The sequence below is a fragment of the Nyctibius grandis genome, chromosome 8 (assembly GCF_013368605.1).
Source record: "Nyctibius grandis isolate bNycGra1 chromosome 8, bNycGra1.pri, whole genome shotgun sequence".
Classification (NCBI taxonomy): Eukaryota; Metazoa; Chordata; class Aves; order Nyctibiiformes; family Nyctibiidae; genus Nyctibius; species Nyctibius grandis.
Window position 1 is genome coordinate 5625957 of NC_090665.1, and position 16306 is coordinate 5642262.

Genomic DNA, 16306 nt, shown 5'->3' on the forward strand with positions numbered 1-16306 from the left:
GCCTACCAACAGGTCATTCTTAAAGTAGGCCTTTTAAACACCCTTTGAGGTAAAATTTTGCAAATGTGATTCACTCCACATATAACAGTGTTGCACACATCCACTGAAGTTCAGTTTTCTGCTGTTTCATGTTGCCCTGGGGTATGCCTACAGTTAAAAGCCTCTGCAGGACAATGATACCAGTGTGGTCACACAGACATCCCTCTCCCAAAGGGGACGCAACCAACTCAACACCGGCAAACAAGTTATTTCTGCTGGTAGAGCTAAAGAAGCTCCTGGAATACAATGAGCAGGGCTCAAAGGATGGTGCTTTTCGTGACTAGAATGGTATCCACAGGAGGGTTCCTAAGGACATTCGTTAAAGCACTTTCGAAACTGCCAAGTACTTCCCAAACCTCGGCAGATGCTGGTCACACACTGGGACACCTTCAGTTGCCATAAATCAGCATGGTTTAAAATCTTGCAGTGGAGTTCGCCAGCTTAAACTTGGGACCTAAACTTTCCACAGCCTTTTGGTTCCCATGCCCATAAAGCTGCTACTGAGAGCTTAGTCAGCCTCTAAATTGTGGAGGATATTCTGCTCCCCACTGCCCCCAGAGAAGTCCAAGGCAAGACTGTACACACATAAAGGACAGCCTTACCCCAATATCTAGACACCAGCTTGCTGCCCGCCGAATCAAAGAAATGCCGAATCAAAGAAACGCCCCAAGTGAAAGAGCAGGCAAGTATTTCCAGGAACTAACCTTAAAACACTCCTCACTCTTACAAAGTATTTATAGCCATAGGAAAATCCACGTCGACATGACAAAGCCAAATTATTCCATCCAGTGAGCATGCCCCATGGCCACGTTTCATTTGCCAGAAAATAAGACTACTTCCAAATCAACAAGAGACAGACACAAAAAACACTATTTTTTTTTTATAGGCACACGGAGTGGGTGAGGACTGTGACGATGACTAGTTTGGAAGAGGAGGGAGTCAAAGACTACTTCAGCACGTCAACCTGGACTCCTGCCCTTCTACCACATCAAGAGTTTAAGAGACTTCCCCGGCCATGCTTCCCTTCCTGACTCACTGCTCACGTGGGGCTAACTACCATTTCTAGCACTGGTGTTATCACGGGTTGGGTGAACAACTGAAGTACAGCCCACATTCATAAACACATCACACTCAGCTTCTCTGGCTGGCTCACTTGGCTCCATGAAACTTGTTCTCTACAGTCTGGATCAGACACGTTATTGGAAAGCAGAGTACAACCAGCAACAAAATAAACTCTTTTCTGAGGTGGAAATGCTCAAAGAAAAGAAAAACAACTAGTAGTTGCAGTTGCTTGCTCATATCTCAAAGAGTTGCACAAGAAAGGAGAGCATGCAACAGCACAGAGCTTTGCACAGGAATCCTGACCAGGAGTGCCAGGAAAGGCACCAAGTCAACAGCAGGTCTGAGCTTTTCTGTTCAGGAGGAACAGCAGAGAAGCAGAAATTAAAACAGAGGGAAAAAAGCCTTATCCAGTTTATACAAGCATTTGTTTACTGAATACAAGCATTTATTAACTCAGATAACACAGCAGTGCAAAAAGGAGTCCAAGTCTGAGTCATGTTTATCACCTCCTGGTAAACAAGTTGAACACCACAGTCCAGCTCTGGGGAATGTGATGCTGCTTGTGACTGTACACTTTTTTTTCATGCTTTGCTGAAGCCCTTTCCCCACATCCCTTCTCCACAGCAAAGCACCAGGACCCTCATGACCAGAGTCTCCACCTGAGAAGGGTCAGGCAGGGAGGGCACAGCTGATCACCCTCTTCTTAGTGGCCACAAGAGCCATGAGAATATAGAAAGGGGTGGGTAGGAACAAAGACAACCAGGAGACATACAGGTAGTAAGAGGCGGCTACCAAAAAAATTAAACCTGTTTTAATCATACAAGTTATCCCTGGAAATAAAAATAATTATAATAAAACACAAAAACCTTTCAGGCTTTGGCCTTTCTTATGCTCCACTAAAGTTCATTGTTACCAATGGTAGCAGCTCTGAAAGAGCTATAACAAGAAGAGCTTGGGGCAGCTTGGTGTGGGCAGGATGAAAGCAAGAGGGGCTCTGCAAAGGGCTAACAGGGCTGGTGGACACCAGGGTGATGGTTAATATCAACAGGCACTTCTTTACTATAGCAAGGAAGGATGGGTGAAGAGCAAGAACATCAGTTCTTTGGTGTTTAGTTGTAGCAAGGACCTATGCACTTTATCAAGTACGGAAAACCAGATGAGGCGGCTATTGTGAGTTAGCAGGAACCTCTGGATGACACCAAGTGACTTTTTGCTAATGACATCCTGATTTTCTTGGCAGACTGACGGTACCTTTCACAGTGTCAGCTTGGACAGCTGCAGCACAGAGACACAATACACAGTAATGACAGACAGGACCTGCACAACACAGTAACGTACGAACCACCTACCAAGAGCCACCACAAAGTGCTTAGTCTTTCCTGTACCTCTAAATTACATATGCCACAAGGACAGCACCAGACAGCAACAGCTCTTTGACTCCCCCAGGAGCTGGGGTAGCCATAATGCAAGGCTGAAGTGACTCAAACCTGAGGGCTCGAAGGGGAAATCAGAGGGTCTACCCTTCTGCCTCCGAGCTCTCCCAAACCCAAATGGGGGAAGCAAACACGCAGTTTTCTGAGGCCATCTGAAATGAGGCTTGGCCATCTTTAACTCCCATCCCTACCAAAATAAATAGTGCAAACGCTCCAGTCCCAGTACGACCTTGTAACTGGGTGGGCGCATGGGGTTTTCTGTGGGGTGAAGGTTGCAGCTGGAGCTCACTTACTGCTTTCCGCTTGAGGATACAGTCCAGCCGCCAGCGATTTCCTTCCACAACGGGTCGTTTCATGAAGATTTCTGGGCTCAGCCTAAGAAAATAAAGGGGTGGAAAAAAACACAGCATATGTGGTCTGCAAACAAAGCACTGGCCTAAATAACCAACTTGGGAAGCAAAGAAATCAAAGTTTATACAAAGTGGATGTGAAGGCTCATGTCCCAGAGCGATGCATTCTCCAACGTCATGCTCTTTATTTTTTAATACGGAGCATCACAGAGGGCAGGGGATGTGTCCAGCATGTTCATCTTAGTATTCAACAACCCATGAGACCAAGTTTAACAGTGATGTATAAATGGGGACACTTGGACTCTATCTATGAAAGAAAGATGCAACAAAAGAAAACGCCAAGGTAGATTTGAAAGAAATGTGCAGACATAAAAAAATAAATACGAGTGGGATTTCAGTTCCCCTAGGACTTAGGCTAGCCGAGTAGCCGAGATTTGTGCTGAATTTTCCTTGCTGCCTGGAGGCAAAGCAATATGATCTCTCAACAGGACATTTTATTGATTCATAGCTTTAAGGATTACAAGAAATGATTAAGCAATCTCACCTAACTCCTGCAAAGCAAGGTGACAGAATTTCATTTCATTACTTTTGTACCGAGCATGGGAATGTGTGCTTGGATAAAGCATATTGCTACATCCTAAAAACATGCTTTTGATAACAGCATTTTTACCTGAAACTCCAAGTTTCAGACAAGTTTTGGAATTCCAAGATACATTAACAATTGTCTGAATAAAACATTAAGTAAGAGACAATGGGTCTGAAATGCGATGCTCTTGCATTGCTACCTAATGCACTGCATTTCATGTGGGGATCCAGGAGCACTGGGTTTATCTGTGGTCATGCTAGGAAACAGGTTTACCACAGTAAATGCTAACATCATATTTAGTTTTCTCATAGTAATTGCCACCTAAGAACTAATCCTTCCAGTTCCTACAGGCAGTGGATTAGTAGAAAGAGGTTCATTTTACAGCTGGAGAAAGAGGAGCACAGAGACATGCCTAAGGTTAAAGAGGACGTCTGAACCATGTCTTGGGAGCCTGCCCTACCATCCCATCCCCAAGGTCCAGGCTGGCTCAGCCAGATTAACCTCCACAAAGGCGAGACACAGTCAGCCGCAACCGGTATCCAGCCAAGAAACTCTGTGCAGAGTCTGAGAGAACACCCTTTTTCTGCCTCAAACAGGAACCAGAGCACTGCACAAACACACTGAATTACTAATTAAGAAGTGGGCAGAGCCAGGTCCTTCAGCAGCCACACAGCTCAGAAGGGGTGACAAAACTCCCCCTCCATTGTCTGGTCCATTTAAGAGCAGAGCAAAATCACACTACCCTAAGATGCTCTCATTGCTGGCATGAGGCTTCCCAAGACAGCAAGGAGGAGCTGAAAGGAGGATCCCATGCAGGATCACATGGGAATAGCACTGTCGGAGGTGTTTGAGCATCCATGTTCCCTTATACACTGAAAGACATTCATGCCTGTTGGGTTTGCAGCCATTTACACTCCTGATGAGCACCTCAAGCCAGAACATTTGCAATTCAGGTGGTGCCTTCATGCAATTTCAGGCTTTTCCTTGGAAGAAGACAACCAAGCTGTTGATGTCAAGCATGCGCTTTTGCTGCCAACCCTCCTGAAAAGGCCTTTGAACACAACACAAGGAGATGTTTGGGTGTGCTGCCAAACCATCTGGCCACACGGCTAGCTGCCATACTGTAGGGCCTCCAAACAGTGCCGCATTGTCGTGAATGTCCCAAGAGAGACGGCTGGTCAACATCCAAGTATGTAAGTACGAACCACCAATCCGTGATGAAAATCTCTTCCTTAGCAGCTTCCATGGCATTTGCGACATCTTCAAAGTACCACTTGGCATTTACATACCTGTAAAAGCAAACACAGCACACAGGTCTAGGTTTCCTCCTCCTTCATTAAATGAAGTCCACAGCTGAAGACCGACAGGGTTCTGCGTTAATGCCATTTACATTCTCTTCTCAAAAGCAAACACAAATCTAATTTCAAGAATTAGGACAACACACAGCGAGAATTTCATGCTGCTATTAGCAGCTTAATGAAACAGCACAATAAGAGATTATTAAGCGCCACTTGGTACTTCTGCCAACCGCACACAATATCCTTGGGTTTTGCTTGATGTGCGAGCTGGGTTTGGCTCTTGGGAAAGGACAGCAGGGTGGCGTTTGCTTTGATTTACAGAAACTATTTGGGCAGCAGTTGTTGCAAGGCAGAAGCTGCAGGGAGAGCACTGCAAGGGTTTGCTTCCAGCTAGAATCAATTTTTTGAGGTGCTTCTGGGAATGGCTCAGTGCAATCAGGTTACAGTATGGACGGTAGGATTTCTCATGGGACTACTGTGTGCATAAAGCCCAGTCACCCTTAAACTACACCCAAATTTGCATTTGCTGATCCTCTATCATTGCAAAGCCAATCTGCAAGGCCTGAATCTGATGCTGCTCTTCAACCAGATGAGTGACATTTGCATCTGAACACATCCGTGGTGCCTGGAAGGGCAATGATGCCTTACAGAATGAGAATCAGCTGTGGTGAGCAGGACATATCTTGCATTTCAGAGCATGAAGGACGTGACCAGACCATTGGTCGCAGAGAAGCACAGGCAGGACAGGGGAGTAGCCAAAGCGGCATATGTTTTCAATAGCACCTGTGTTAAACACGGGTTTACAACCCAGAGCCCAGAGACCTAAACCCTTAGGAAACAGCATTTACAGAATCAGAAACTGGGATAAAATTGAAGCCAGGAATATCTTAATGAAAGAGCAGTTCTGGTTTTAACTCATAAGCATCCTGCCAATTATACGTGCATCAAAACGACATTTTTATTATTACAATACTAAATACCCAACATGTTCAAATTTAAATGAAACTTGATCCTTCAAAATTGCTATCAGCTGCGATGCAAAGCCGTAGCAGAATCAAAGCACTCCTGTGCAGGTGTGTGCTGCAGGTAACAGCGCCTGGGGCACCGCACTCCGGTCGCAGCCTCGCCGCGGTCCTCACCACTTGGCCAGCGTGTTCTCCTGCACGGCTGCGTAGGAGCCGAAGCGGTGCTCGGTGAGGAAGTCCTTGCCGTGCTTCCGAATGAACTCGTCTATGCCCTGCCTCCACCACTGCGCGTGTCTGTAGCTGTTACACTTCAAAATCAGCGACCTGTAAAAGAGACGGCGCGTGGGGCAGGATGCTGAAGCCATGTACAGTTAATTGGGCGGCTCCTTGCACCTCTATCAGCCATATTCTATTTAAGCAAAAAGTAAGGATTTTGCTTTGTTGTTTGCAAATGAATACAGCCACACTGAGCTGCTCCAAGTGCCTACCACGGTATTGCACTGCCAAGTGTAAAAAAAAAAAAAATACCCCAGACTTAAATGAATAGCATCAGCTTAACTTGAAGGAGAGTTGGACCTAGCTAATGCTGTATTTTTAAAAAGATGAATTTATACTGTATGCTACCATCAAAATATTAAATATCTCTTTATCCCAACTAGCATGTCTTTTGGGTAGTACTCCAGTTTGGATGCAGAAGAACACATCACTGCTTGCAGCATAAAGAAACAAAGCACCTAGAAAATTACCGTAAGCAATTGCTGCAAAAACGGACTGTGCAACTTAACGTGCACCGTGCCCCCAGGCCCGAGCAATAACCGCAAGGATGGACGAGTGGCGGCTGAGGCTCCAAACGCCTCGTTAGGAAATGACCAGCACGACAGGCCAAATCCCCAGCAGGTACAAACGCACCAGCAGCCGCCCAGGGCCGAGCCCTGCGGGAGGCTGAGCTGCACCGTATTTCTTACCTGGAGAGATTGTCGATCTGCAACCCGTATTTCGTTTCTGTTTCTCTCTGGCCTATCTTAATGTTGAATTCCTTATCCACCAGCAGGACAAAGGCAATGGCCCCCGAGTCTGGCTTCATGTACAGCAGGAAAGAGTCCTTCACCACCAGCCACCTGTACGGGCACAGCAACCAGGTCACTTGGGTTTCACCCATGCCGGTCTTCAACACATGAGACATAAAAGACTAAAAGGGAAAAGGCGTTTCCTTCAAACCAAGTGCAAATCATTTTTCAGGGCAAGGAAAGCATTCAACTAAAAGGTAAAATTTCTTTCCAGGGTTTTCTTAAGCAAAAAAGTGCCTATTTTATGAACTTGGGCAATAAGTTTTAATTCGATCTAAGACCTATAGAGTTATTTGCATGACTCCTTTTTACAGAAGTCTCTGAAAATATAGGTTCTCATGTGTAATGAAATCAGTGAGACCCTCCCTGCCCACAAACCTCCCAGCCAGGAATCCCAGCACCACACAAGGTGCAACAAGGATTCCTCCAGCCCAGATTTTTATTCAGCTCGTGTGCTATATAGGAGTTACTTGACATTTCTAACGTTAATTATGATGCTAGGATCACTTTCGCTCCTATCAAAATATATGAACGAGGCATTTTGGAAAGCTTTGATTGCCAAGCAACAGGCACCCTGTTAGAAACACATGATGAGAGATGACCGGCAGGTTTTACATAAATACCGTAGCCTGAAGGCAACTCTGGGAAAAAAAACAAACCCACATTTTTAACTGTGAATGGCATTTCTAATTTTTATTCCCCCTGTGGCGCAGCTGAGGTAACCGGCCCCCTCTGTCCCACATAGGTCTCCGCCACCAGATCTTCACCTAATTCTTCTGCACTTAGAAACACACAAAGCAACAGAAAATACCACAAAAATCTGTTCATTCTTGTGTCTTTAGTAACAGTCCCAGCTAGTCATTTACTTCCAGACCCCATAATTTTTCTTTTCTTTCAGGGCCCTGAAAGAGTTATCCCAGCATCACCTCTCCTTTGGTGCTAAAAATACCTCCCCTCCCTATTTAGCCCATCATTTCACTCCCAAACACCCCATGGGGTACACTTCCAAGCGTTCCCGCTTCTGTTCTTCCCAGGCAGCTCTCCATGCCTGAGAGGTCCTGCCCGTGCCCATCCACGGCACCAGCCCACTGTCCTCCTTTCCACAGCCCCCATGGCCACAACACACCCAACCTACTACAATAAGTGAAATGAATTTGAGGTACAAACCCACAATGCCTACAGCGAAGTTGCTGTGGGAGAAGGATGGCCAGAGTCTGCCCTGAGCTTGACATGTCCTAAAATCCTTCACTTAAATAACCCTCTCTGGGAAATACTACTGTTATCTGCTTATTTATTGATACACCTGCTGTCAGTCCCAGCCGGCTGTGGTGGGGATTCGGTGCCCCTCTTTTGTTACTCTGCACGCAATCCCACTCAAACACTTCTCCCAGCCATCTCCTTTTTAGGCTCTAAAGAAAAAGGAGATCCATAGTGGAGCTGAACATGCTACTGTCGCCCCTAAAGCTTGAGCTCTGCACAACATAGGGAAGAGTTAAATGAGGGGTGTCAACAGGACAAGGCGATTTTTTTCCTTAAAAGAGAAAAAAAGAATTGGAGATAATTTAATGATTTGACCTGGAAGAAGGTCAAATCCTCATCTCCTCGTGTACTCATTACAGATATCTTCTCTAAGATTACTTTAAGAAAAAGGACATTTTCTTCACGTAAATGCAGAAAGATTTTGTTGGAACACAGAAATTTTTAAGATAAACTAACCACAACCCACTGGCGATGATGAAATCCAAAGGTAGGTAATGCTTGAGGAAGCTCGTAAGGACCAAGAAATTGTTGCTAGAAGGCAGATATGTGCTATTTAGATTTTCAAAAGGAAAGATTTGCCCAGGGAAGAGCAAGCTCCAGGAAATTCCCCTTGCGTTTTTGGGTGCAAGCTGGTAACACACATGCTCCTGTGCAGCACAAGCCTCCCTGCGCTGCAGCCCCAGGATGCACCAAGATCCAACACTGAAGGTAAAGAGATAGGGACAGCAAGTTACATCTGCCTGCAGTGGGAAGGGACATGGGAACGGGGTGACTTGTGAAAACTCCCATGGAAACACAGGCACTGAAGCATGTGTAGCAATAAGGAAAAGGTGACGTATTTAACTCCAAGGTTAATTGCACTAAACAGAGTTCCTTACTGCTGCGGGTCACGTCCGATTTAATCCAGCTCCAAAGCAGCCCAGATAGCGTCTCAATTAATCGATTTTCTTTTTGTAAATTGAGGAAGGGAAGCTCAGAAAAACAGCTGAAATCTGGCCAGGGCAGTGTCACCAGCCACGTCCCCTCCCAAAGGCACAGAGCCCCCGGGCGCTCCCGCAGCAGGGAAAGCTGGGCACAGACCAGGGATTATTGACGTTTCTGCCTGCTCAGGGCTGTAGGAAATCCCAATTTTCCTCTGGAGCAACGTGTCCCTTCTATGAACTCCAAAGTAGAAGAAAAATAACCCACCATCCTCCACACAGGAGGGTGAGGGGGGAATAGCCTATGGACCTTTTTGACCTGAAAATCCATCGCTTTTGTAAGAAAGCAAGAATCGCCCTAAAGACTTTTGGGGAGGGAAAAAAAAAACACATGAGGATTTTTGTATGTGTGCATGAGGAGCACACAGCATCGCTGCCTTCGCCCGCCCCAGCAGTACCTTTTGGACCATCGGTAGCACATCCTTCCTTGGCCGCAGCAGTTCAGGCCAGGTATGCGATGGCCCCCCGAGCGCTTCATGATCAACCCTTCTCTGCAAGGACAGAAACGCGGTCAGGACAGTGGCACGGCCCTCCTGGAGGTGCAGGGGGGCTCTCGGGTGGAGGATGCTTGCTGAACCCCCCAGCCCCTGTGCCCAGGGATGGCTCCTGGTGCCTCCAGCCATGCCCGAGCAGCCTCTGCGCCACTGCCCTGAAAGCTGGAAAAAAGGGCAAAAATAACCCCGCAAAAGGAAATCCCGCAGATTTAAGAAATGCAGGGTCCTGTTTTACAGCACAACCAGAACAAGCGGGTCAACAGGTTGTGGGGAGGGAAGGGGAGAAATCCTACGAGCCAGCTGATGAGCTGCAGCCCACGTCTCACAAAGGAGCCCACCTCCAAGACTATTTCCCAAAGTTCTGGTGTCTCTGTCTGAACATTAATACATTTTTATATCCAGATGGCAAAATACTCCCCAATCAGTTATTGGCAAGAAAGAAAAAAACATCAATCTGAACAATATTTATTTATAAAGCGGCGCTCTTCTCACAAAGACACAGCTCACAACTCACATGCCCTTTGGTCCCAGGTCGTGGATGAATGACAGCTGACTTACTCCAATGAAGTCCATCTAGGGAAAGAAAAAAAGATTCCCCCATCTTTTGTACTCTGAAATCCACAAAATACTTTGCTTCATCGAAGTGACTTGTCATAAAGACAGAACCTACAGAGATTCTATAGCATCTTCAAGAAGACCAAGAAAAGTAGTTTGGTTGGGTTTCTTGTTTGTTCACTTGTTTATTTTAAATGTGCTTTGGAAAACACATTTCACGCAACCAGGACAATCAAGATCAAATGTATCATTAGGGACCCACCAGTATCCTCCCTCCTGAATCACTGGCTGAAACAAGGACTCAAGTTTGACACTGTTTGGGGGTCTGTGTGAACCTGGCTGGCTGCTTGAATCCTCTCCTTCCTCCAGTGACCCCCATAGAAAGGCTGGAAAGGGAATGAGCAGACATACCCAGGGCTGGGAGCAACCTATTCGCTTTGAGTCCCCTACCCCATGGACACACACCACATGGGGGTTCAGCCCCTCAACCCACAAGCATCCTCCAAGATCGTTGCAGCAGGTCGCTCCCACTGAGCACTGCACACACACCTGCCCCATCCTGACCCTGGGAGCCAAAAATCCACAGAAAAGCCACAGTGGGGCAGGAGGAGACCAAGACCAAGCATGCTCTCCATGACTTCTGCCAGGTCACGTGCAGCAGGGTCAGCCCCGACAGAGCCCTGTGGCAGGCGCCGTCTGGGAAACCCACGTGCCATGCTATCAAATTTACCAGCAAATCTCCAATTCAAGCAACCTGCCTCCTCGCAGCTCCTCCCGCTTCAGCAGAGGTAGCAGAGGAACGTAACGACAAGCAAAGCTGGTGAGAAAGCACAGCACGATTACGTTCACCTCTAAAAATAGGACACCGGATGATTCGACCGATCAGGCTTTTCTTGGCGCAGCGGGACATTCCTGACAGTCTGATGGTTATTAGCCCTGGGCCCCATTAGCAGGGAGAAATGCCTGCCCTGGGTGTCCCGTGCAGGACAGGGCTTGGGCAGGAGCAGCCCTGCAAAGGAGCTGCTTTGCACGGCAGAGGCGTGTCTGCACCCACTTTTAATTTACTATTGCATAAAACTGCCCAAGTGCAGAAAGGTGTGAGGGCAGGGTGAGGGCAGGAACTGCTCTCCCCTTTGGTCAGGCAGCAAGCCGGAGGGAACCCTCTAACCACACGTTTTGGCAACCAAGCCTGCTGGGACCGAAGCCCAGGACTCAACCCATGCTCCCGACCGCAGTCAGGACTTGAGACAGCCTCGGGGCCAGCTTCAGGCCCTGCCCACCCATGCCCCGCAGCAGCTCAGGTGCCAGCACCCAGCGAAGGGCTCTCCTCCAAGGCAGCTGCTGTCACCTGCTCTTTGGCAAACCAACCTCAGGGCCCTCATCGGCAAAACCCAATTTGGCACAGGAATTACATGGCTGGACCCACAAGTCTCAGAGACATTTTCACACACTAAGTACAACAAAGCATATCTGTAAGTGTGGGGCAAAAGTCTATCTTGCAGTTATGGTGAGATCAGCTCAGGTTCCCTTCCCAACACCATCATTTCTGCCCCACAGAAGCAGCAGTAGGACAGAAGATCCTTCCTCCTCCTCACGCTCTGCTGCTCCTGGGACCTTCCCAAACTTCTTACATCAATAAGGCCACAGAGAAGAACAAAGGATCTCTTGTTCTCCTCTGAGTAGCTCAAGGACATAAAGTAACTGCTATTCAGTAGAGGCAAATTTAATGTCCCCATTTTGGGGTGATTTCAGCCTGTTTTCAGAAAGCGGCTAGAACAAGTTATTCCATGCTTTTACTAACAATCTTGCTACCACCGCTCTCACTGCGTGTTCTGGAAAAGCACCAGCGGTGACCTATGAACGTCTCAGGAGTTTCTGCAGTGACACTCAGAACGGGATGGAAAGGACCTGAAAACCCCGTGTACCCTACAAGCTCTTATCAGAGGTCCCAAGAAAAGTTTCAGGCCAGTTCTTTGCCTTGGACACCATTTTCATTTCTTCAGAAAATGGCTGGCATTTCCCATCAGATGAAGCAGAAACCCAGATTTTCTCTCTCACATTGGGCACACAAAACCCAACGCACACAAATGTCCAAACCCTTTGACAATGTTGGCTGTGACCAAAAAGCTGGCAGCAAGTCGAGGAGCACCGCATGCAGAGAAATAATTGTCCTCGAAGAAGCAAAAAGAAAAAAAAAAACCAGGAGGAAAAATTACTTGCAGAAACACAACTACTGCTACATAAAAATGAAAGAAAGACTAGCAGCGCAGCAGCTCGCTCTTCAGCCAAGGAGTCTTTGAAACGACTACGACAGTGACAGAAGCCCATCCAACACATTGATCAAGTAGCACCAATTAAGAGCATTGGTTTGTTAAAAATCATAAATAAATTCCACCAGTTAGAAGGAAAATTCCTCAGCACAGTGGAAAATATCTGATCAAATGGTGCTTAGGGACATGGTTTAGTGGTGGGCTTGGCAGTCCTAGGTTAATGGTTGGACTTGATGATCTGAAAGGTCCTTTCCAACCAAAACGATTCTATGATTCTATGATCATTATTATTATTGCTGCATTAGCTAATTTTACTGTTACAGTGCCTTTCGTCCAAGGTGCTCGCCATTCACAGAAAAACCGAGAGGGGATCATGGAGCAGCGAGACGCTTTCATCTCCTTCACACACGAATTCCTGCGCTGCCCAGCTGCCTGCCCGGGGAGCCGGCATCCTGCTCTGGTTTCAGAGCGATCCGCAGCAGAATATTTGAAGTATGAGATACAGGCCTAGAGAATGCAGTTTCAATGACATTGTTGTAGCAATAAAAAGAAAAAAAACAGCAACAAAAAACTCAAGCCCAGACGGGAGAGATCAGCTGCAGAAAGACAAGCTACGAAAGGTGGAGAACCAGCTGCAAGGTGCACGAGCCGCCGTCTTAAACCGTCCCGTTCTGCCAGCCATGTTGAGCACGCGTGATTTATGTAAGCGAAAATTTCATAGAGCATCTGCATTTCCCAAAGAATTCAGCAGCTCCACACTGTGCTTCCATTTCAACTCTTGTTTTTAATTTAGTGGGTTAAAAAACCCATAAAGAGTTGACTAGCAGCTGGGGCTGGCAATAAAATGAAATTACACCACTGTTCAGAATAATATCGCTCAGCAACAAGATGCCAACTGTTTGTTATATACAAAAAATGGCTTATACTAAACGCAAATTTTAAAAAATATGGAATGAGCTACAGTTCAAGTGCAATAACTAAAAATACTGAAGGGTTGGGCAGGGACCTTTGCAATGGTCTGCAGATCCAAGTGCCTTATCAGAGGCCAAACAGCAGCGGCTCTCACGTATCTGAGTTGTTCTTACATGGTAGTGCTTTCACTTAAGGTGGGGTTGTTACGCTCACTTACTGAAGCTCATGCAAAATGTTAGATGCACATGCTTTGGTTCAACCAAATCTTATTTTTTATTTTGCTTAGGCACCTTTCAACTACTGCAGTTCAGACAAAAAATGATACAAAAGTCCAATTAATAAAAGTTTTATATGGAACACAATCAAGCCCATGGGCTCTGTTTCCTAATGTTTTTGCGCTATATTCCCCTGATTTCCATTTCCCAGAAAAAAGTATAAACAATTAACACATTGAGATTCCCACAACATTCATTTTAACAGTAATTGTCTTGAAGCACTTCAGCCCAGAGGTACTATAAAAAGGTTTTGGAAAGGACTAGAAGACCTGAGATTTAATCATAAGTCACATAGCCAAAAGGAAAAAAAAGTAAAGTAATGACAGGCTATGAAGTCTGGGGTCTGATCACAAAACACAATGCATCTACCAACCTATTTGTGAACTTCACACAAAATATTCTGTTACTATGAATGCTGAGAAATTAAGGGAAATGTGAGAACTTTATCATTCAGAGCTACCCAGCCAAAGCAAGGGACACTTGGTACATCTCTAAATGATGATGCTTCACTAGGTTCTATTTCTGCAGCCTGGAGGAGTGTCACCTAGAAAGGCTAGAGATATACAACCTCTACAATGTCATGTGGTCACCGTGGACCTGATCCTCAACCCACCGGGGACTTCAGGTCTGCAAAACTGCTACAAGCTCGACATGCACGCTTGACTCTCCCAGCGCACGGCACGTCCTCGAGACAGCGTATAAAGTGGTGACCCTCTCACTGGCAAATAATAAATTAACCACAAATGCAAAATAAAATAAGTAAAAAAGCAAATTAATTAAATTGTGCAGTCAGATGTAAAAACGTCTCCACTGTGATGCGATTGACCCAAGCAGGCTCTTCACAAGGACCAAGGGTTACACATCAGGCAGGCCGCAGCTTGTCATTGCAACTCCATGTCTGACTTTACAAAGAATTCAGGATTTTAAAAAACACCTCAGTGCACAGACTTGATGAGAGGAACACACAGGGGTCAAAACGTGCTCCAAGATTAAGACAGTTCCAGCATTTGTCAGTGTCCAGGCAAAAGACTTCTCAACCACAGGAAGAGCAAAGCCCTCATTTTGCTGTAAGGAGAACAAATACAGTTCCAAGGAAAATGCCAGAAACCTTCACTTTAGTCTCTAGTCTGCGAATGGTGGGGGTTGTTTTGGTGTTTTTTTTAAAGGAAACATTTTTCTCCCTGTGTTTTCTTCCAGCATCGCAGGCAGGACCCCGCTGCACTTGGCAGCACTGCCATTAACAGCAAAGCCCTCGCTGAACGCTTCGCTGCGGCCAAATCCAGCAAAAGCCAACAACAAACTGAGAATTTATGTGGAAAGTGACATCTGGCTCCGGGGGCTGGGGACAGAAGGGCGATTCAGCGCAGGAGGAGGGGAGCACCCCACAGCTGCCCGGACAAGGCAGGACTCCTCATCTCCTTGCCTGGCCCCCACCGTAGCAGCCTGCCTTGAACCACAGCCTGGTCAAAATATCACCCACGTTCCTACAGGAGCAGAAATGCTCCAAAATATTTGAAAAAAGCAATGCCTGCCTAAGAGTAACAAGACAGATCCGCACCGTAAATTAACTCTCCCCCGCTTTGCTACTGCTGCTGCTGATCAAAATTGCCAAGTATCCCAATCTTGCCTCTGGAACAAAAGATGACTATTTGCCACATGCAGACTAACACAGACCTTGACTGCAGTGGACTTAAGCTCCACAGCCTGTCCCCAAAAGCAGCACTCCAAGAAACACAGTTCCTCTCAGCCCAGATCTGAAGACTTCTTGCAACCCAAAGCACGTTGGCCAACCCAAAGCACGCTGGCCAATGCTGGATGAGCACTTTGTCCCACGTAACAAGCTCAACACACTGAGCTCTGCAACAAGAGCACACACTGCTTTCAGGCATTACATCCAGCTACGAGCTGCCCAACACCTCTACACAACTGAAATCTTGCAAAAGAGCAGAATTCCTACCAAACAACAACAATAAAAGTCAAAGAGAAGAACTGGCTGCCACAGATACCCTAAGTTTAGTCTACATTTCTGCCTTGTTTGAAAACCAAGTGTTCCCAGTTATCATTGTTGAGAAATGTCACTAAGCTCTACAGCTACTCAATGCATACATCAGGGTTTGCTGCTAATACAAAAGATGGAGTAACACAGTCATTAAGCAGCCAAAAAAAGCGGAAATAAATTACCATCCCAGGGAGATGTTACAGCTGCAGCTGACAGGTGAGGACTACTGAAGAAACATTCGAGGATGGCTTTCAAAGGAAATATTTTTGCTTAAAATAAGCCTGAAGCTGGATTTGACATTTCTCCTCATTTCAAAAAGACTATCGACTTGCAGAAATAAGCCAATTACCATCTCCCTTTGGAAGTGTCAAAAATACCTGCAGAGGCGAATGGGTATCACTCACACAAACTCAACATCACCGAAGTCCAGTGAAATTGCACAGAATAGGAACCCAAGACAAATTTGCACCCAGGACCACACACAAAGTCCAGACTGAAGGGGTGTGGTTTGGACTCCAATTGTTTAAGTATTTAAAACTTCAACTTACATCTTAAACACTCCTCAGAATTAAGCAGAAACCCACTACCTCGTACATGTACAATCAGCTGTCTGGGCTGGACCACCCTGAGGAGGTTACCACTGTGTTATAACAGTGACCTCCAAGGGTGAGCCATTCACTGTTTCTCTGGTTTTAATCATATCACATCCACGTTGGAGAAATCCACTAAGCCAAAATGCTCGCAAAACAGCTGTAAAATGT

General features: G+C 46.2%; 1 protein-coding gene across 2 annotated transcripts in view; it reads right to left on the reverse strand.

Annotated features, from left to right (window-relative positions):
- Positions 1–16306, reverse strand: part of PLD1 (phospholipase D1) — a 67167-nt gene that overhangs the window by 29440 nt on the left and 21421 nt on the right. For both annotated transcript variants that reach the window (XM_068405771.1, XM_068405770.1), the window contains exons 7-12: positions 10049–10107; positions 9439–9531; positions 6699–6851; positions 5908–6057; positions 4676–4759; positions 2828–2909 (exon numbers count right to left, since the gene is read on the reverse strand). In XM_068405771.1, coding sequence (XP_068261872.1) covers positions 2828–2909; positions 4676–4759; positions 5908–6057; positions 6699–6851; positions 9439–9531; positions 10049–10107 — 621 coding nt within the window. The remainder of the gene's footprint in view (positions 1–2827; positions 2910–4675; positions 4760–5907; positions 6058–6698; positions 6852–9438; positions 9532–10048; positions 10108–16306) is intronic.